The following is a 21,327-nucleotide window of genomic DNA, read 5'->3' as shown; positions in this document are numbered from 1 at the left end:
GCTGGGCTCTGTAAATCAAAGTGTTCTGCTTTTCATTTCTGCCTGGCGCATGGCTGCCTGTGCGCGGCGGTGACCGAGAGGCTGCGCGTCCCCGCGGCTCCTCTCCGTGGCCAAGAAGCTGCCGCGCAGGGGGCGCAGAGCCCTGCCCGTCCCCGGCGGCTGCTCGCGGGCCCTCAGTCTTCCTTCTCTTCCTTGCGCGCCCCGAACGTGGAGACTGTGGGAAGGAGCCGTCACTAGCCTCCCGCCGCCCGCGGCCTCCCGGCGCCCCGCCGCCCGCCTTGCTCTCTACTCACACTCGTCGCGGGCCTTCATGCGCGCGATGAAGGAGTAGCTCTTGTTACGGCGGTAGTTCTCGTAAGGGTCGTCCAGGGCCACGCCCACGCCCTTGTACTGGTCCCACTTGTCCCGGACGTCCCCGCCCTTGATGGGGTCCTGGATCCCTTGCTCCTTCACGCCCAGGCCTCCGGAGCCGCTCCAGCCTGCGGCGGGGGACAGGGACACCAGCGCTCGCCCGCCGCTCCCGCCGGCCCGGCCCCCAGCCGCCCCGCACGCCGGCACTCACCCATCTTCACCAGCATCTGATGGCCCTTGTTCTCCTCGCCCAGCCTCGAGTCGGGGATGGGAGGCGCCGAGTTAGAGCCCAGGCCAGCCGAGGAGCTGAAACCGAGGACCACGTTTTCAAAACACAACCCTCCGCGATGGCAGTTAGTGACGCTCGGCTATGTGGCCTTGGGAGCTCCGGCCGCCAGGACACAAGACACCTGGCTCGGTTTTTTTATTTTGGGTCTGGGGATGGAACCCAGGGCCATTCGACCTCCGAGCTACACCCCCAGCCCTTTTTTTATTCTTTCTTTTGAAACCGGGTCTCACTGAGTTGCAGAGGGCCTCACTAAGTAGCTGAGGCTGCCCGCAACCCGCGATCCTCCGGTCTCAGCCCCCGAATGCTGGGATGACACGCGTGCGCCGTCTCACCCAGCTTACGTTTTTCTCCTCCATAGGCCGAGGGGTTCCTTGAAGACCCCGCTCAGCTTAGGTGTCAGCCGGAGCCACCTCAAGCCGTCTGTGGCCCGATGGAGTGCGCAGCCTCGCTGCGTCGGCGACACCGGCCACCCAGACTCTTTGGCCTTGGTGCTATTGGGGTTGAATCCATCTCTGAGCCTCACCTCCCGCCCTTTTGAAATTGGAAATGGTCTCGCAAAGTTGCGGATGTGGGCCTCAGACCTGTGATTCTCCTGTCTCTCCACCCCAAAAGCAAGCCAGCAAAGATCGCTTACGGCGGAGTGGGGCTTCGTGATCTCGACCGGCGCCTCCTTCCGGGGGAGTATGACTTGGACCTGGACCGCGAGCGGGAACGGGACCTGCTTCTGGAGGAGCGTGACCGGCTCCGGCTCCTGCGGAGGACAGGCCGGGTGAGCGCGGGCGGGGAGCTGGGCGGCGGCGCACGCCAGGGCGCAGGCTTGCCGTCCAGGCCGCAGCCTACCTGGATCTGGAGCGGGAGTAGGAGCGTGAGCAGGATCGCGACCTGGACCTGGAGTAGGAGCCCGACGACTTGGAGGACCTCGAGTTGGAGCGGGAGGAGGAGCGTCCCCGGCTTTTGGATCTGCTCCGGGACCTGGAGGGGCCGCTGCAGGAATATGCACGGTTGGAGAGGGCACGCTGATGGCTTTGTGCCCCACAAGCCCGACCTGCCTGGGACCCCCAGGTCCTGTAAGACCCCAGCTGTGGCAGCTGCTGCCTCTACCCCAGTGCAGGGGATCGAGCTCTGGAATATCGCTGATTACGACGGCGTCAGCACAGCCATGTTCACTGTTCCCTTCACTGTGAGGCCGGGAGGCAGCCACCGTGGGCCCACGGTCTGCCGGTGCCTGGGCCAGCGGCGCTCACCTGTTCCTCTTCTCCTGGCCTTTCCTCCGCCGGGCTCGCATTTTTGCTCGGAAGAACTCATAGAGGCCGTTCTGCTCCCAGCCTTCGCTGTAAGACAGGGCGTTCCCGCGTGAGTGCAGGAGCCCCTTGGGGTGGAGGCCCTCGGCCAGGCAGGGAGCTCGGCTGTGGGCTTGGCTCCGCTGGCCCACTGCTGGGCTGGAGGCTCTCACTCGCTGAAGGACGGGCCTGTGGTCAGCAGGGGGCGGGAGGGAGGCTGCGGGCTCCCTGATGGCACTTTTATCCTTAGAGACAGGACCGGGTAGCAGGGCGCGTTGAGGCCCTGGGCTCCATCCCACACTAAGGCTAGATAACTTAAGCCACCGTATTCTCTTACCTGAGGGGTGGCCAGTGTTAGGAGTCTTTCACGCAAATGGAACAAACTGAGGCCAGTGGGGCCCGTGGCCTCCCGCCCTCCTTACCTGAGGCCAGTGGGGCCCGTGGCCTCCCTCCCTCCTTACCTGAGGCCAGTGGGGCCCGTGGCCTCATCCCTCCTCACCTGAGGCCAGTGGGGCCCGTGGCCTCCCTCCCTCCTTACCTGAGGCCAGTGGGGCCCGTGGCCTCCCTCCCTCCTCACCTGTTCCGGGGCCTGTCGTGGGAGGGCGGGCTGTAGAAGGCCTCCACTGCGGCCAGCAGCCGCTCGCTGGGGGGCATGGGGGGTGGGAGGCGGATGTCTTTGGGGTCCAAAGGCTTGTACTCGTGGTCTTCCAACTGCGGGAGGTTACCAGTATGGCTGCTCAGCCCTGGACACCCCGCCCAGGGAATCCCACCCTCGGCAGGCTCGGCGACCCCTCGAGGGGCGCCCCAGCTCCTCAGAGGCTGAAGAAAGCAGGGGGCCGACACAGGCAAAGTGCGCCTGAGACGCTGTCCCTGTCCGTGTTGCAGGGTACGAGCCCCTCGCGGGTGGCCTTCCTCTGCCCCCAGGCCCACCTTGGCTCCCTGGGCATACCTGGGGGCGCCCCACCCGACCTGTGGAGCCTCACCTTCACCAGGGGTGCCATCAGCCCAGCAGGGAGGTCGAAGTAGGGCACGTTGGGGACCAGACTGGGGTCGTCATGGTTGATGTGGGGAGGGCCCTGTCGCCGCATGTGGGGGGGCTGGCCGTTGAAGCCGTGGGGAGGCGGGCCGAAGTCAGGGTGCTGGGGCCCAGCCCAAGGCGGGTGCTCATTGATCCCCGGGTGTGGCATGCGGTGGCCAGGGTGATGGTGAGGGGGTCCCATCTCTGCAGGAGAAAGCTGTCTCAGGCCTCTGGAGCTGGAGCCTCAGCCGGCCGGGGCCCCAGGTGATAAGAGCCAGGGGAGGGGCAAAGGGCACGGCTCTGCCAGGCCTGGAAGTGCCTGTCAGGTGCACAGCCCCGTCCAGGGGACCTGAGGGCCACGAGGAGCCACAAAGAGCAGGACCAAGCCTGAGGACGGCAAGGCCGGGGCTCTGTGTGGCATGTGGCAGGATCGCCTTATGTTTTCTTAGTTTTTCAGTGCTGGTGGACCCCAGCGCCCAGAGCACTGAGCCACACCCCTGGCTTATGCCCTTGTACCCGGACACACACTGGGGCGGGAAGGCCTAAGGACACGGGCCCACCACTGGCCTCAGAAGAAACAGCCCGGGACACTGGGGTCTCCAAAACCACGGAACAATCATGGGCTGCAGTTTAAGCCTTCTGGCCTGGGAGCTGGTACAGCAGCTACAGGAAATTAACATTAAAAAGTAAATCATGCCAGGCGTGGTGGCGCACGCTTATAATCTCAGCATTTGGGAGGCTGAGCCAGGAGGATCGAGGTTCATGGACAGCCTCAGCTGCTTAGTGGGGCCCTCTGCAACTCAGTGAGACCCTGTTTCCAAATAAAGAACAAACAATCAGGCAAAGGGTGTAGCTCAGAGGTAGAATGCCCCTGGGTTCCATGGTTAGTACCGAAAGGAAAAAAAAAAACCCACAACAACAACAACAACAACAACAACAACAAAAAGTAAATCAAGCCAGGCATGGTGATGCCAAGTAATCCTAGGACTAGGGAGGCTGAGACTAGAGGATTACAGATTTGAAGACAGCCTTGGCAAGTAGAAAGACTCTCACCAACCTAGTGAGACTGTTTTAAAATAAAATAGTACTGGGGGTAAACCGTCAGGTTCAACCCCCAGTAAAACACACACACACACACACACACACACGCGCGCGCCAGCCAGCCAGCCAGCCAGCCAGCCAGCCACCTCAGCAACCTATTAAGATCCTACTTCAAACAATAAAATAGGGCTGGGAGGAGGTAAAATTTCTCAGTACAAAAAAAAAAAAGAAGTAAATAACAAAACACTCCTTGCCTGTTCTCGCGGCCTGTCTGGGGGAGTGGGGACCCTGGAACCTCACCGTGGAGCAGAGCCTGGTCCCGGCCCTTGAGCAGGGCTGGGGTGCATACCGAGGGGCGAGGACGGAGTCTGTAGGCGGCCCTCCGTCCCCCCGCGACTGCCCGCTGGTCAGTCCACTCAGCAGGTGGAGCGCGGTGTCCCCGCAGGCCTGGGCATGCGCCCTGGGCACTCACCAGCAGGGAAGTCCCCTTGGGGGTAGTCGAAGCGGTGAGGGTAGGGCGGCCTCTCAAAAGGGTGGCGTGGGGGGAAGTCGTCCTGCATGAAGCGGGGCGGGAAGCGGTTGAAGTTGTGGGGGTGCGGCGGCTGGTTGAACTGCGGGTGCTGCTGGTGGGGCGGGAAGGGCCCGCGGAAGTGGGGCGGCCGCTGCATGCGGAAGGGTGGCTCGCGCTGGCCCCCGCCCCAGGGCGGCTGCTCGTGCTGGTTGTTCCAGGGGCCCTCGAACTGGTTGTTCCAGTTGGGGTCGGGCTGGTTGCTCCAGGGGGCGTCGCGCTGGCCGTTCCAGCCGGGGTCCCCACGCTGCTCGCCCCACATGCCTTCGTGGCTGCTGTTCCCCCAGGGCGGGCAGTGGGGCGGCCCACCCTGGTGGTGGGGGTAGGGGGGCTGCTCCGGAGGCTGCAAGGCAAACAGACACGAACCTGAAGCCGCCCTGGCGTCAGTGCAGGACCAGACTCCCCGCTGCCACCCGTGCCCTCCCCGGGCAGCAAAGGCCGGCGTGCACGCCTGCTCTCCGGGTGCCCGCGGCAGCTGGGCATCCCAGTGACGCTGCCCCACGCCCCCGAGGCCAGCTCCTGTCTGCCCACATGGACCACTCGCCCTACACCCCGTCCCGGGTGTGCTCCTGGGCCCCCTGCCAAGACGGCAGCTCTCTGTGCCCGAGGACAGCAGATCCAGCTCTCACCCCCCAAGCGGTGGGAGTGTGCGTGGACAAGGCCGCGGGCGCCGCGGGCTTGGGGCTGGCCGGCCTGCACCCGCGGGCGCTCAGGAGAAGGCGATTTCACACTTGTGATGACAGAAACGACTTCATCTTTTTTTTTTGGTGGTACTGGGGATTGAACCCAGAGTGCTCTACCACTTAGCCAAACCCCTGACCCCCGACCCTCTTTTCATTGAGACAGGATCTAAGCTGTCCAGGCTGGACTTGAATTTGGGGTTTTCTCGCCTCAGTCTCCCGAGTACTGGGAGGAAAGATGTGTACCATCATGCACGGCAGCAGAAACTGTTTCTTTTTTTTACGGTCCTGCGGATTGAATCCAGGGGCATTCTACCTGAGCTATAACCCCAGCCCTATTTTTTATTATTTTGAACAGGATCTCAGTCACAGAGGGCCTCACTAAGTAGCTGAAGCTGGCTGCAAACCTGCAATCCTCCTATCTCAGCCTCCTAAGTACTGGGATTACAAGCGTGCGCTGCCACGCCCGGCCAGCAGAAACTTTCTGACTGTGAGAAGCCTCGCAGGCAGGTCCCGCCGACCTGGACGTGGGCCTGAGGACTGAAGGGAGTGCCGCCAGCTCCAGGCAGTGCCGGGCCGCCTGACCCGTCCACGGGCAGAGGCCTGCGCTCATGCCTACCACGCGGGGAGACCCGCTCCCTCATCGGAGGTGTCTCACAAAGCGCCCGCGCTGGCTCAGTCGGCGCTCAGGGGCAGGGGGGTCTACGGGAACATCTGATCTCTGGCGAGGTCACTCCTCACCCTACGGCTGAGAGTGGGGGCTCAAGCCGCCTTTCTGCCTCCCCTCTAGACAGTCACGGGAGAAGGCCACACTGGCCAGGCCCTGTTGAGGGCAAGAGTGGACACCTGGCCAAGCCTGGGCTGTATCCAGATGCTCTGTCCACTGGACCGGCCAGCTGCTGTTTCTGGCCATGCTGTGCTGGCCTATGGGCTCCCAACCTGGGGAACGCTCCGCTCTGTGGCCGCCTAGTGAAGCCTGGCATCTTTGTCCTCCTGTTCCTTAGGAAGGCACCGCGTCTCTTCCAGAACGACACACAGCCAGTGCTTTGTGAAGCTCCCCACTCACAACAGCAGAAGTGCCAGGACTGCCTTGCCCCCCCCCCCCCCCCCCCCCCGGGCACTGAGGATAGAGCCAGGGCTTTCTACCTCTCAGCTACGGCCCTAGCCTTATTTTTTGTTCGTTATTTTGAATCAAGGTCTCACTAAGTAGCCGAGACTGTCCATGAACCTGTGGTTTTCCTGTATCGGCCTCCTAAGTCCTGGGGTTCCAAGTGTGCCCCACCATGCCAGGCTCGCTTTTCTGTCTCTAATAGGATTAAATTTCCTGGTGCCGGGGGGAAGGGAGACTTGTTTGATGGAGAGGCCCCAACAATGCCCGCCACCTGTCGGGCTCATGCACACCCAATCTGCCCCAACACGAGGTCCGAGAACTACCTGCTGCTGGCCCCAAGGAGCGACAGGGTGAGGCTGGTCAAACCAGGGGGGCTTGTTAGGCGGGATCTGGTCATGAGGTCCAGGCCCCCGGGGGCCGGCAGCCGCGGGGTCCTGGACTCCTCCCGCAGCGTCGTACTCAGAAGAGCCGGGCATCTGGATCGGAGGTTTGTTGTCATCTAGAGCCAGGAAGGATCAATTAGAGACGGGCCCAGGCAGCGGGAGGGGCGCCATCACCTCCAACAAAGGGCTCACTTCCAGGCAAGTTCTTGCCTCCTGACCCTGGTGGAAACTGACTGCCACCTTCCTCCAGAAAGAGGACAGAGACGAAAGAACCTGACCCCCCGCACGGCAGGCCCTCGTCTCCTCTGCTGAGCACGCACGCCTCACTGAGCTGCCTCCCTGCACCTAATCCAGCATTACACTGGGACTGAACCCAGTTCTAAGCTATACCCCCAGCGCCATTTTTATTTTGAAACAGGGTCTCTACTAGGTCGCTGAGGGTCTCATTAAGCTGCTTAGGCTGGCTTTGAACCTTGATCCTACTGTTCCAGCCTCCCAAATACTTTCGTTATAGTGGTATACCTCCATGCCCAGCTTCCATGATTATTTTTACTTTTTGTGTGGAACTGAGGCTTGAACCCAGGGATATTCTACCTCCAAGCTATATCCTTCGCCCTATTATAGTTTTTTATTTGGAAACAGGGTCCCGCAAAGTTGCTGAGGCTGGCCACACACCTGCAATCTTCCGGTTTCAACCTTCCAAGTACTGGGATTACAGGCATGTGCCACCACACCTGGCCTCCATTACTGAGACGGGGTCTCGCTGTGCCACCCTGGCTGGCCTTGAACTTCAGGGCACAAACGATCCTCCTCCCTCAACCTCCCAAGTAGCTGTGAGCACAAGCACAGGTCCACACAATAAGCAGCTGCTGGCCCTGATCTATTATTAGATTTCCTAGTGTTAAACCACCCTCACGTTCTAGGGAAGGATCCTATTTGATACACTTTTTTTTTTTTGAGATGGAGTCTTGCTGTTGCCCAGGCTGGTCTCAAATTCATAGGCTCAAGTGATCCTCCTGTCTCAGCCTTCTGAGCAGCTAAAACCCCAGGAGTACATCATCATGTCTGCCTCAAAATCCAAATCTTTTGAGTAACACGTTCATGCTTAAACAACTTAATATTTTGAAACGCTTTAGATCTGCGCGGGGCTTAGTGACTCGTGATTATAATTCCAGTATTTGGGAGGCTGAGACAGGAGGGCTGCAGGTTTGAGGAGCCCCAGCACTTAGACTCCCGCACTATTACTTTGAAACAAGACCCTGTTTCAAAAATAAAAATGGAAGCCGGGCGTGGTGGCGCACGCTTGCAATCCCAGCATTCGGGAGGCTGAGATCAGAGGATCGCGGTTCGCGGACAGCCTCAGCTACTTAGTGAGGCCCTCCGCAACTCAGTGAGACCCGGTGTCAAAATAAAGAAAAAAAAAATAGGGCTGGGGGTGTCGCTTGGAGGTTGACTGCTCCTGGGTTCCATCCCCAGACCTGCAAAATAAATAAATAAATAAATAAATAAATAAATAAATAAATAAAATGGCCAGGGGTAACTGGGTGTGGTGGTGCAAGTTTGTAATCCAGTACTATTGGGAGACTGAGATAGGAGGATTGTAGCTTTGTGGCCAGCCCCAGCTACTTAACAAGGCCCTCTGCAACTGAGACCGCTTTTTTTTTTTTTTTTGTGGTACTGGGGTTCCTGGAAACCCTTCTACCTCCGGGCTACACTCCCAGACCTATTTTATACTTTTTTAGAAACAGGATGTCTTAAGCCAGTGTGGCTGGCTTCGAACCTGCGTGATCCTCCTCTCTCCGCCTCCCAAGCGCGGGGATTACAAACGTGCGCCACCACGCCCAGCCTGAGACCCTGTTTTAAAATAAAGAATAAGCCAGGCATGGTGGTGCACACTTGTAATCCCTGTGCTTGGGAGGCAGAGACAGGAGGATCGCGCAGGTTCGAAGCCAGCCGCATGCGCTGGCTTAGGAGACCCTGTTTCCAAATAAAAAAATATAAAATAGGTCTGGGAGTGTAGCCCAGAGACAGAAGGGCTTCCAGGAACCCCAGTACTGCCAAAATAAATAAATAAATAAATAAATAAATAAATAAATAAATGAGAGCCGGGCGTGGTAGCGCACGCTTATAATCCCAGCGCTTGGGAGGCTGAGACAGGAGGATCGCACAGGTTCAAAGCCAGCCTCAGCTACTTAGTGAGGCTTTCAGCAACTTGGTGAGACCCCTGTTTCCAAATAAAGTATAAAATATGTCTGAGAGTATAGCCCGGAGGTAGAAAAGCCTGAGTTACACCCCCAGGACCCCCCACCCCACACACACACATGAATAAAAAACAGGGCTGGGGATGTAGCTTGGAGGTAGAACGTCCCTAGGTTCCATTTCCCAGTACTAAAAAAACAAAACAAAAACAAAAAAAGGCTGGGGGTGTAGCTTGGAGGTAAAATGCCCCTGGGCTCAATCCCTGGGTGTGGGATCAGGGGAGAGGAGGAGGATAGATGGGATTTTTGTATTTTTGGATTAGTGGCACCTAACCTGCACTAGACTGGGTTTCATTTTATTCAATCTTTCTACATCTTTGTTTAGAGGCGATGCTAAATTATGTATGTGCAACCGTTACATACAGCCTACATGTCATCACATGCATCATGACATATCTTCGTACACCTGCCTGATTTGGAGTCTGGGATGGCGCCGGCCCTCGCACATGCTAGGCACGTGCTCTACCACAGAGCTGCGCCCAGCCCTGGGGAGCGCCCGCAGCCCTGGTGCCATTCCTGTCTGGTCTGTCCGTTATCCTAGCTTGCAACGTGACGCAGGCAGGTCTCTCTCTGTTCTCTGGGGCGATACGCGGGGAACCACTGACTGACTTGGCCCGACTCTAAGTGAATTAATATCTGGCTGGGGAAGGCGCTTGGATCAGAGACAGAACTGGACAGGGCACGGAAGGGTGCTTTCTGGCCGCGTTTGGAAGAACCTGCCTCTCGGGGCTGCCACCCGAGGGTGGGGCTGAGGGCGCCTCGTACCAGGCTGGGTGGTAGGCGGGATGGCTGGGGCGGGCGCTGGGGCCGGGGGAGGGGCTGGCGGTGGCGGCGTGGCCTTGACCTCGGCTTCCATCTGAGGCACTTGGACCTGCGGCGGCGGCTGCTGCTGCTGCTGCTGCTGCTGCTGCTGCTGCTGGGCCAGGCTGTTGACGAACTCCTCGTGCTGCGTCTTCAGAGTCTGGATCTGCTGCTGGAAGGCCAGCTGCACGGGCTGCACCACTGAGGAGTACTCGTTGATGAGGGTGGCCTGCGGAGAAGAGCACCATCGCAGGCCCGGCCGGGGGCTGCGCGCCTCCTGGGGCAGCGCAAGGACAGGCGTCTGGAGAGCGAGCGGCATCTCGGGACCTGCCGGGCCTGGGGCGGCAGCCGGGCACCACCCCGACCACATGGCGAGCGTCCCCAGAGTGCGCAACCCTGTCGACAGACGAGCAGGTGCTGCTGCCCCTGGCGGCTGACGAGCGTTCTAGGGGCTCTGCCTTTGCAAGGCTTCAAGAGCCCGAGGCGTCAGCTTCCGATTTTTAAGGGGGACAGTAACAGGACCAAGGGCTCTGGAAAGGCCACGTGGAGAGGGACAGCGCGGCCCTAGCAGTGCAGGACGTGCCCCGCCATCTAGAAGCAGCAAGAGACAGCAGTGAGCCTGTGGCATGGGGGACGATTCCACTTTTATTTAAAAACAAAAAGTGGACAAGGTTTAGAAAAGCTGCGACATGTGCTTTCCTGGTCTGGCAGCTACTCGGAGCGTGAAGTCCTCTTTGTAATGCTAGGACTCACAAAGAGGGCACAGTCACCACATGGCTTCCGCTCTCAGGCCAGGCCTGCAGAGCGGCCTTCCGACTGGGCCGGAGGTGATGCCCCGGCCGCCTCCATGCCTCAGGCGTGGCCAAAGCCCCTCTACAGGCAGACGCTCTTAGAGAAAAGGCAGAGGACACCGTGACTCCAGCACCCACACACGCAGCAGGAGGCGCGCACACAGGCCCGAGACGGCCACATAGCCATGACTTCTGAGCAAGCTGATGGCAGTGCACCAGAGGTCGGGGGCTCCGGGCGTGGTGCACATGCTTGTAATCCCAGTACTCGGGAAGCTGAGACACGAGGATCGCAGGTGCAAGGCCAGCCTCCGCAATGTAGTGAGGATCTAAGAAACCTAGCGAGGCCTTTTTACCAAATAAAGAAAGAAAATCAGGCTGGGGTGTAGCTTGGAGGTAGGATGTCTCCAAGTTCAATCCCCAGTACCAAAAAAACCAACCAAAAACAAAAACAAAACAACAACAAAAAAAACCTAGTTCGGAGTCATGCCACCAGAGCCCCGCACGCTCTGCGCACCCTTGGGGTACACCTGGGAGTGGGCGGAAGGCTTTACCTGAGGGCATCTCAGCACAGGCGGGGCACTGCCCCGGCCGGGGAGAGGCACTCACCTGGTACTGGCCGAGCCCCAGCGCTGGGCTTTGCAACTGCTGAATGATGGAGTCGTCGAAGTAGCCGTTCTTCTCCCAGAGCTGCAGGAGCTGGACGGGGAGGAGGCTGCGTGAGCGGCAGAAGTGTGACACCCCCCCCCCTTGCCCTGCCCCGCAGCCACACACACACCCGGGCGATCTTCTGCTGCTTGTCCTCCTCCACCGCCAGGAAGCTGGTGCAGTAGATGGGCACCACCACCTTCTGCAGGGCAGCCAGCAGCTCCCGCGCCTGCTTGCGCTGGCTGTGAGGGAGAGACCTTCCGCGCATCAGGGCCCTGGGATGGGACCCGGCCACGCGCCCGTTACCATCGCGGCTCCAGCCACAGCACCCTCTGCCTTCTCAGGAAACAGACCCCCAACCCAACGGGGCGATCGGCTCCCTGCAAGGCCGGTGTGTGCCAGGCTGGGGGGATGGACGGGAGGTGGTGGGGTGCAGCCTGGGCTGGCCAGGGCAAGGCTCTTCACCCGGAGCTCGTCAGCAAAAGCCCCCTCCCTCCTGGGTCGGGTCCCTGCGCAGCCATCAGCTAAGCCCGATGGCGCATGGGGGGCCTCTCAGAAGAACAGGGAGCACCGGTCCCGCAGGCCCACGAAGCCGAGCCACAGAGGCAAAGTATGTAAATGGCATGGAGGCCCCCGCGGCCGAGCAGTGCGATGCCCCGGTAAGGACCCAGCACAGGCAGCAGCTCGAGGCCCAGGCCGAGCTCACCAGAGCAGGGCTGGGGTGGAGGCCGGTGGGGGAGGCGTCCAGCGGCAGGACAGGGTGAGGAGCACCCGCTTCCACACGGAGCGGACTAACAAGCGCCGCAGGAGAGCTGCGACAGACAGGCTGTCTCGGCAAGGCGCTGGCTGCGGAGGTGGAAAGGCAGGGAGGAGCGGAGCCACCAGGAGCAGGACAGAGAAGAGGAGCAGCTTCTTAAGTCTCAGCAGGAGAGCGGCAGGGGCGGAGCAGGGAGGGGAGGCGCCCGAGAGGAGGGAGTCCTGCTGTCTGCTGCCGTACTAGCAATGCAAGTCCCCCTGCGACGGCTTTCTGGTTTCTCCCATTCACCTCCACCCGGGTGCCAGTGAGAAGCAAGCACCTGCTGGGCCTGGGCACCAGTGGGGGAGGTAGTAAAAGGGGCCTCAGAGCCCCGAGTGCCTGGAGCCCCAGCCTGCCTTGCTGAGAGGTGCCCAGAAGCTGCCCCAGGGCAGCTAGGAGAAAGGGACCCTGGCCTAGTGACGAGGACAGGACAGGCAGGGCCGCTGGGGGGACTGCCCCAGGTGCCTGGACACCTGGCCCTGGGCCTGCGGCCGAGCCCGGCAGCGCTCACCAGTGGTGCAGAACGTCATTGATCAGGTAGATGAGGTGCAGGCGCAGCTCGAAGTGCGCCCCGTCCGCCGTGATGCGGTTGCGGAGGTGGCCCGCCATCAGCTCGCAGTGCGGCGGGGACTTGGCATTGCTGAACATCCAGTTCTTCCCAGCCTGTGGCAGCCAGGGAGGCCGGTGAGCGGGGCCCTGGGTGTGTGGGCGCGGAGCCCACAGCCCGAGGCCTCGCGCCCAGGGTCCCAGCACCCCGGCCGCCCTACCGAGATGGCGTCCTTGGTGCACGTGTCGATGATGGGCTGCAGCAGGTTGTCGAATTCATTCATGTCCAGCTGCGTCTCCTCCAGGAGCTTCTGCATCTGCTGCTCCACTGCGTGGGCCACGGCCGCCGTCACCTGCTCCTGGGGGGTCGAGAGGGGTCAGCAGGAAGCGGCGGGCCGGATCACGCGGGCTCCTGTCCCTCACTCCCCAGCCACCTGCTCTGGGTCCATGACAGTCTACTGTGACAGCAGGCCCAACGGGCAAAGCTCGAAAGGACACGCCGGGAGATGCCACGAGCTTCAGGGTAACAGGAAAAGGCTGAGAGAGCCGGAATGGCGGCACACACTGGTCACCCCAGACTTGGGAGGCTGAGACGGGAGGAGGGCAGGTTCACGGCCAGCCTCAGCTACCTAGTGTGGCCCACTGTAATTTAGTGAGACTCTGTCTCAAAATAAGGAATAAAATAGAGCGGAGGGTGTGGCTCAGAGGCAGGACGCCCAGGGGGCAATCCTCAGTACTGGGGGGGGGGGGATGAGGCTGTGAACGGGCATCACAGACAAGAGGGTCAGGTGCGCAGGCCTGTCATCCCAGCTCTTGGGAGGCTGAGACAGGAGATCGCAGGTTCAAAGCCAGCCTCAGCTACTTAGTGAGGCTCTCAGCAACCTAGTGAGACCCTGTTTCCAAATGAGCAATAAAACAGGGCACAGCTTGGAGGTAGACTGCCTCTGAGTTCAATCTCCAGTACAAAAAAAAAAAAAAGACAGACAGAAGGGGGCTTCTGGTCAGGCAGAGAAGCAACTTCACCAGCCACCAGGAGGGCGCAAACTCAAATGCTGCCAGAGCCAGGCGTGCTGCCCCGCGGTTAGTGCTTGCTAAGGACGAGGCCACTGCGGGGCCAGGCGGCCGGCTGAGGCTCTGTTGTCCAGTCTGGGGCAGCTGAGGGGCATTCGTGCCACGCTCTCGAGCTGGCAACAAGCCTGGGCCGGCACTCTGGACGTTTGACACTTCCTCCTCTCGCTTTCCTGGCAGCGCATCCTCCTGGTACGTGGCAACAGCGCCAGACTGAGACGGGGGGCCCACAGCGCGCCCTCCCGAGAGCTTGGGAGGCCGTGTGCTGCCCCCGTCCCGTGGTGGAAAACGCGCACCCGTACCCCAGTTCTAGCAGGAGGCGCCCCCACGTCCAGGAGCATGCGCAGCAGCCGTGGGGGCAGACCCAGGCTGCCTACCTGTCTGAGGGCCAGCAGGTGCTGCTCCTGCTGCTGCAGGTTCCACTGGCTCTGCTGGATGAGCTCGTCCATGCACGGCGCACCCTGGGCCGGGGGTATGGGGGCCGCGGGGGCCAGCGGGGGCTGCGGCAGGGGCGGAGGCAGGGCTGCGGCCGGCTCCAGCTCCGTGGCCTGCTGCTTGCAGAGGACTGGCAGTGGAGGAAGACAGGGGACTCCCGTGAGGATGCCACCGAAGTCCTGGTGTCCCGCCTCCACACCTACAGACCCAGCATCCACGGGCGGGCCTCTGTACACGGGCCCGTGTTTCGTGTCCGTCCTGTCCTAGAGCACCTGGGACAGAGCCTCAGCCCCGTGCCAAGTGCTGCTGTCCTCGTCCACTGTCCTTGCAGTGCGAGCCGAGCCTCAGCCCGCCCACCTTCCGGCCTCACCTAGGCCTGATCAGGTGTGGCCGCAGGAGAGTGAAGGCAGACAGGCATCTTCTCCCCCAGAGATCTTGTCCCCCAGCCTCATTGGCAGCCATCTCTGACCTCTGGCCTTTCCTTTTACTTTTAAGACATTTCGGAGGAGTCGGGCGAGGTGGCCCACACTTATAATCCCAGCATTTGGGAGGCTGAGACAGGAGGACCACAGTTTGAGGACAGCCTCAGCTACTATTTAGTGAGGCCTTTTGCAACTCAGTGTGACCCTGTTTCAAAATAAAGAATAAAAAGTAGGGCTGGGCCAGGGTTGGTGGCGCATGCTTGTAATCCCTGCTCTTGGGAGGCGGAGACAGGAGGATCGCACAGGTTTGAAACCAGCCTCAGCTACTTAGTGAGGCTCCCAGCAACTTTATGAGACCCTGTTTCCAAATAAAATATAAAATAGGTCTGGGAGTATAGCCCGGAGGTAGAAAGCCTCTGGGTTCCACCCCCAGTACCACCAAAAAAAAAAAAAAAAAAAAAAAAAGTAGGGCTGGGTGTGTAGCTCAGAGGTAGAATGCCCCTGGGTTCCATCCATCCCCAGTACTGCAAAAAAAAAAAAGCAGAGACTGTGCCTGGGCGGTGCGTGCTCCAGCTGTGGCCAGAGGAGATGGAAGGGAGGTCTTCAGGGAAGAGGTCCTGCTCATAAGGGGCCTGGCCGAGACTGCCTGCCTCCCTCTCCACCTGCGGGCCCTGTCTGCTATGGATGTGGCCACACGCTGCTGAAGGCCTGGTGAGTTCCAGCCCAAGGGCAACCTGTCTTTACACAGAGCCAAAGAAGGAAGGTGGGGTGGAGGGCAGCACAGGGCCCGGGGCCAGGCACCGGCCTCCAGCTCCCAGCTCCGGACTCACAAGGGCCCGAAGGGTGCCCCGAGCGAGGCCCTGCCTGCGTTCGTGAGCTCCTCCAGGGACGCTGCTGTCTCATCCTTTCATTTCTTTTCTTTTTGTGGTACTGGGGATGGAACCTAGGAGCATTTTACCTCCAAGATACACCCCCCGCCCTTTTTATTTTTTGTTTTGAAACAGTGTCTTGCTAGGTTGCTGAGGCTGACCCCAAACCTGCGATCCTCCTACGTCAGCCTGTCAAATACCGGGATTACAGGCGTGTGCCCACGCCTGGGTCCCAGCAGCATCCGAACACACAGCGCCCCCTCGCCCTTCAGCCCGCGTCTCCTCTCACCCAGCCAAAAGCCACATCTCACTGTCTTCATCTTCCTGTGACCACAGCCTGCCAGTCTGGCTCCTGCCTGCTTCCTCCACACGCCGGGGCTCCTGAGGACGCTGGGGCTCAGCTCGGTGGGCCCATCTTCAGCCCTTCCTCTGTGTCTGCCCTTCAGTCCCTCCCCTGCCTGACCCTTGAATGCTGAGGCTGGCTTCCTGGCCTTTGTCCTTTGCCCGCATGCAGACCCCCTGGGAATGCCACGCAGATGTGGCTGCAGCCGTGACCTGCCCGCTAAGATTCCTGAAAGCGTCAGCTCCTTTCAGGATCCTCTGGGTGTTGGACCCGACCGATGACCACAGGACTCCCACGAGCGGCACTGCTCACTGCGCTTCCTGACACCTGGGCTCCTTCCCTGTGCCCGCCGGCCCCGCCATCCGCCCAGACAAGCAAGGGTGCACCTGTGCGCTGATGCGCAGCCCCACCCCACGATCTGACGTCACCGCCACAGCTCTGCCACCCCGGCCTCAGCCCCCGCCCCACAGCAGTCAGTTCCGGGGGGGGGGGGCTGCTCCTCATTTGGTCACGCGGCCACAGCAAAGGTGGTAAAGGCGAGAGTGTTTTGCATTTTTACTGCAATTCAACATTCCACAGCTTGCTTTTTTTTTTTTTGGGTGGTGAACCCAGGGTGCTCTGCCTCTGAGCTACACTCCCAACTCTCTTTGTTATTCTCAAACATGGTCTTCATTTCATGGCTCACTGAGAAACTTGAAAGATTAAGAACCCCAAACGGGTCCTTCCCGGTGGGTTTTGTAAAATGCCATTTCAGAACAGTCAGAAGGTCTGTCTTAAAAGGCGAGGCCAGGTGCAGTGGAGCAGCCTATGATCCCAGTACTTGAGAGGCTGAGGCAGGAGGACGGCAGGCTTGAGGCCAGCGCATAGAAACTTGGTGAGACTCTATCTCAATACGAAGAACAAAAAGGGAGGTGGGTACAGCTCAGTGTAGAGAGTGCCTGGTTCTGAGTCCCAGCACCGCACACACACAAAGGACAGGAGTGAAGGCCAGCGGCGCTCAGGCTAAAGCGTCCAGGAGGCAGGCCCGCGAGCCTCCAGGAGCTCCCCCCCCCGACTCCTAAGCACAACAGCCTCCCCTACTCTGCCCAGAATCCCTCTGCTGGGCTCCAACCTCCTTCCTGAGTGCCGCCCCCGGCCCTCCGAGGCCGCACTCGAGATCCCAGGTGGGATGCCACCACCCGGAAAACACACCTCTTGCCCCAACCTTCCGTCACTGTAGACTCTCCTTTCCCTGTTGTGGCACCGAGTCCCAAATTGCTTCTCGTTTCTGACCAAGCAGGGTGTGAAAGATGGGCACTGGCTTCCTCTGCAGGGCAGTCATTTAAGCCAAGGTACTGTCTGAGGCATCTTCCTTCCCTGCCTCGCTAGGCCAAGCCTCGGCGATGTCCAAGGGTGCCTCCGCCCCTGGTTTCTATTCCTTAGCCCCACCTGCCCCCACGCCCCTCCCTAACCCGGCCCGCTACATTCACTCTGGCTCCTGGCAGCCTGTCCTCCACACCGGCCAAGCAGACCCGATCCTGGAGGAGCCCTTGTTTCAAACTCTCTTGCAGCTTTTAAGCCTGGGGTGCTGGGGCTAACAAATGACTGCTTTGAGCTGGGCATGGTGGCACGGGCGTGTAATCCCAGCGTTTGGGAAGCTGAGACTGGAGGATCGCGGTTCGCGGCCAGCCTCAGCTACTTAGTGAGGCCCTCCGCAACTCAGCGAGACCCGGTTTCAAAATAAAGAATAAAAAATAGGGCAGGGGGTGTAGCTCGGAGGGCGAATGCCCCTGGATTTCATCTCCAGACTCCCAAACAAACAAAACCAGAAAGAAATGGCTGCCTTGGAAACCGTAAGTGCACAACACTCTGCCTCTGCCTATAATTCCAGGCCGCGGATCTCCCCAAACCTCATCTCCAACCTACGAGGGCACGAGTAAGAACTCCTGGACCAAGAGAGAAAGGCCACACCCCCCTCGGCATTCAACACTCCACAGCAAACCCTTCCCCCATTTCCAAACATGGCACACTGCAGCCCTGCTGGGCCTCAGGGTTCTTCCCCCTCCACACACTGCTGGCTCAAGGCCCTGGACCTCTGCAGGGTCCCACTCTACCCTGCAAACCTCCCATCAGCATCAATGGCTCATTATGTATCAGAGGACAATGATGACCCAACCAAGGTCCATCCATTTGGCCTTAGAGAGTTTTGAACTCAGAATCAATCACTTTTTTTGGGGGGGGGGGTACCAGACACTGAACTCATGGGCATTCTATCTCTGTGCTACACCCCCAGCCTTTTAATTTTGAAACAGGGCCTTGCTAAGTTGCGGCGGCTGTCCTCTAACTTGCGATCCTCCTGCCTCAGCCTTTCTAGAATTAGGATTATAGGTGGGCACCGCCATGCCTACCTAGACTATCATTTTCATCACTCATCTACTTGACAAACCCCCATTCATTCAAAAACACACGTAGAGGTTGGAGATTTCCCGGCAGACATGGCGGAGACGGACCCTGCCCTCAGGATCCTTATCTGCGGATGAGCCATTATTTTAAGGCCGGCGGTCACACTCCTGACGTTCAACTGAACACGGACAAAACGTTCCAAGAACTAAAACCTACAGGAACAATTCTTTCTGCTTTGCACATCTTCAGTACGCGAAAACCTTGCTGGTCTCACTAAGCTCATCCAAAGAGTCTGGGCACTTCCCCCTCTCGCACTTCCTACTGAAAAACACAGGCAGCCCCCTCTACTCCCGTTGACTTCAAGTTATTCCGTCTGCTAAAAACGATAGAGAAATCCTGACCCGGAGCCCAGGAAGATCGATAACCTGGTTCTCCATGACACCGGGCCTCAGCAGCCAGCCAATCGGTGCGGCGCCCTGGGAACAGAAGCAGGGATCACGAAGATTCCTCTTCCCGGAACAAGAACAGGAGACCCCAGATAAAGGGGGTCTGCAAGAGACCGGAACCCGAGCGGGGAGGCGCCGGGGGGCCGGCGGACTCACGCTGCTGCTGCTCCAGCGCCAGCTTGCACTTGTAGTAACTGTAGAACTCGCCTCCGAACAGAAACGAGAATTTCGGGTTATCCTTCTGCTTCTCCATCGTCATCTTCTCAAACTCGGGCCCGTTGCGAGCCACGAACTGAGCGAGCTTGTCGATGACATTTCGAAGCTCCTGGTCTGGAGGACGGAGAAAAGGCCGCGCGGGGCGTCAGCAAACACCGCACGGACCCGGGGTCCCCGGCGCCCCCGGGCTGGGCCGAGCTCGGGCGAGGCCGCTCCGGTACGGGTCCCGACAGGGCCCACTCGGGCTCGCCGAGAAAGCGGGGACCCGCGGGAGAGGCCGCGGGAGAAGGCGCGAGGCCGCGCCCCGCCCCCTCCCAGGTCCCGGGACTGCGGGGCGCGGGGCGGGCCGCCAGGGGGCCCCGGGGGAGACGGGACGACCTCCATCCCGGGCTGGGCCTCACCGTCGGGCGGCAGCGGCATCTCCATGGCTCCGGCCGCGGGGAACGTCCTCCGGCGCCTCACGATCGCCCACCAGCGCCGTCTGCGGAACCCGGCCGGAAGTGGCGCGAGGGGAGCGTTTACGGCGGGCCTCGGGGCCGCTTCCGCCCGCCACTTACGGCCGTCGCTGGGAGACCCCGGAAGTGAGGTCAGGAGGCGGGCGGGGGAGCCGCGGGTCAAGTGGGCGGGGCCAGCCCGGCGCCTGCGCAGGGGCTGCCTCGAGCGGGCGCGGCGGGGAGAGCGCGGGCCGTCGGCGAGGCGGCGGCGGGGCTGGATCTCCGCGGGATCGGGAGTTTGGGGAGTTCCCTCTCGGGCGAGAACTGTTGTTTCCTCCCGACTGGAACGTCGAGACTACGAAACGTGCGTCCGGGAGACCCCTCCTCCCAGGCGAGTCCCCGGCGCGGGCGGAGATCGCGCCTGGGCTCGTTCCCTCTGCTCCTCCCGACTCGTCGCTTCGGTCAGGAAGACTGTGGGGCAAGGGCCCTCCTGCCCCAGGACCGGCCGCAGACAGCCTTCCGAGGGTGCCGCCGACGGTGCCGGTGGGCAGGGAGCAGCCGGCGGTGGAGCGGCGTGCACGGCCGCGTCCTTCGGTCGGGCGGCCTGAGCGCGCCCTTGTTAACGCGGGTCGGCTGATCCTCGGTGGCTTTGCCGCGCAAAGGATGCCCAAGTATTTCAGGTCATTATTACTATTTTTTTGTACTGGGGATTGAACCCAGGGCCATTTTACCTCTGAGCTATACACCCCAGCCCTTTTTTATTTTTTGCTTTGAAGCAGGATCTCGCTAGGTTGCTGAGAGTCCTGCTTCAGTTGCTGAAGCTGACCTCGAGCCTGAGAGCTTTTTGATCCCGACTCCCAGAGTACTGGGATTACAGTTGTGGGCGTGCACTGGCACGCCTCGGGCACTGTATCCTTTTTGTTGTTACAAAAAAACGTTTCCAGACTCTATGGATTGCTTACTTGTATGTCAAGTATTGATCCAGGCCAGGGGCCTACAAAGTTTTTCTTTTTCCGGGGGGGGGGGAATACTGGTGATTAAGGGCATTATGTCTCAGCTTCTTCCCCAGCCCTTTTGATTATATATATATATATTTGTGTGTGGTGGTACTGGGGTTCCTGGAAGCCCTTCTACCTCCGGGCTACACTCCCAGACCTATTTTTAAATACTTTTAAAATTTGGAAACAGGGTCTCTTAAGCCAGCACAGCTGGCTTGGAACTCCTGTCTCCTCTCCCAAGCACAGGGATTACAAGGATGCGCCACCACGCTCGGCCCTTTTGATTTTTTATTTTGAAACAAGTTCTAAGTTCTCAGGTTCTCACCAAGTTGCTGGAGCTGTCCTTGAATTTAGAATCCTTCTATCAGCCTTGGAAGTTCTGGGATTACTGGTGTCCACCACAGCGCCCAGCTTGAACCCAGGGATTCTTTTTTGTGCGTGTGTGTGGCACTGGGAATTGAACCCATGGGCATTCTACCTCCAAGCTATACCCTCAGTCCTATTTTCTTATTTTCATTTTGAAACAGTCTTCCTAGGTTGATGAGAGTCTCACTATTTTCTGAGGCTGTCTTTGACCCTGCAATCCTCCTGTCTCAGCCTCCCAAGTACTGGGATTACAGGTGTGCACCACCACGCCCAGCTCAACCTAGAGATTCTTTACCACTAAACTCTGTTCCTAGCCCTTTTCGTTTTTTATTTTGAGACACAGCCTAGCTGAGTTGCCCAGGCTGGCCTTGAACTTGTGTTCTGCAGGACGGCTGAGCATCTTCAGTACTGCAGGTGCATGAGATTTATATGTCCTGAGAGATTTTCAGTAATAACCCGAAAATGGAATTAAGCCCAAGAGACTCCATAAAGTCTTACTTTAGTACACACAAGTTCCAGACCCAGACTGCCTCCAACTTGTGATTCTTCTGCCCCAGTCTCCCAAGTACTTGGGATGACAGGCCAGCGCCACCATGGTCAGCAAGACTTAAGTAAAACAAGTAAAAAAAAAATTTTTTTTTTAAAACAAACTCTATTTATTTATTTATTTATTTTTTTGGTGGTACTGGGGGTGGAACCCAGAGGCTTTCTACCTCCAGGCTATACTCCCAGACCTTTTTTATCTTTTATTTGGAAACAGGGTCTCACTAAGTTGCTGAGAGCCTCACTA

General features: G+C 59.5%; 1 protein-coding gene across 2 annotated transcripts; it reads right to left on the bottom strand.

Annotated features, from left to right (window-relative positions):
• Positions 1 to 173: 173 nt before the first annotated feature.
• Positions 174 to 19,165, bottom strand: CHERP (calcium homeostasis endoplasmic reticulum protein; the record flags this gene model as incomplete). 2 transcript variants are annotated; one of them, XM_080715061.1, is made up of 18 exons in its annotated part: positions 174 to 214; positions 294 to 479; positions 563 to 657; positions 1,275 to 1,391; positions 1,481 to 1,624; positions 1,885 to 1,971; positions 2,498 to 2,631; positions 2,904 to 3,142; positions 4,452 to 4,890; positions 6,662 to 6,837; positions 9,745 to 10,009; positions 11,178 to 11,267; positions 11,347 to 11,491; positions 12,524 to 12,675; positions 12,780 to 12,917; positions 14,004 to 14,191; positions 18,680 to 18,853; positions 19,141 to 19,165. In XM_080715061.1, 18 exons carry the CDS (start codon positions 19,163 to 19,165, stop codon positions 174 to 176), a joined length of 2,835 nt encoding a protein of 944 aa, XP_080571187.1. The 2 variants fall into 2 exon arrangements, with proteins under 2 accessions (XP_080571187.1, XP_080571188.1); XM_080715062.1 differs by having other exon boundaries at positions 11,347 to 11,458.
• Positions 19,166 to 21,327: the final 2,162 nt, after the last annotated feature.

Source organism: Muscardinus avellanarius (assembly GCF_963383645.1).
Source record: "Muscardinus avellanarius genome assembly, chromosome: 18".
In the NCBI taxonomy this organism is placed as follows: domain Eukaryota; kingdom Metazoa; phylum Chordata; class Mammalia; order Rodentia; family Gliridae; genus Muscardinus; species Muscardinus avellanarius.
The sequence above is the reverse complement of the archived record's forward strand: the minus strand, read 5'-3'. Positions and strand labels throughout refer to the sequence as shown.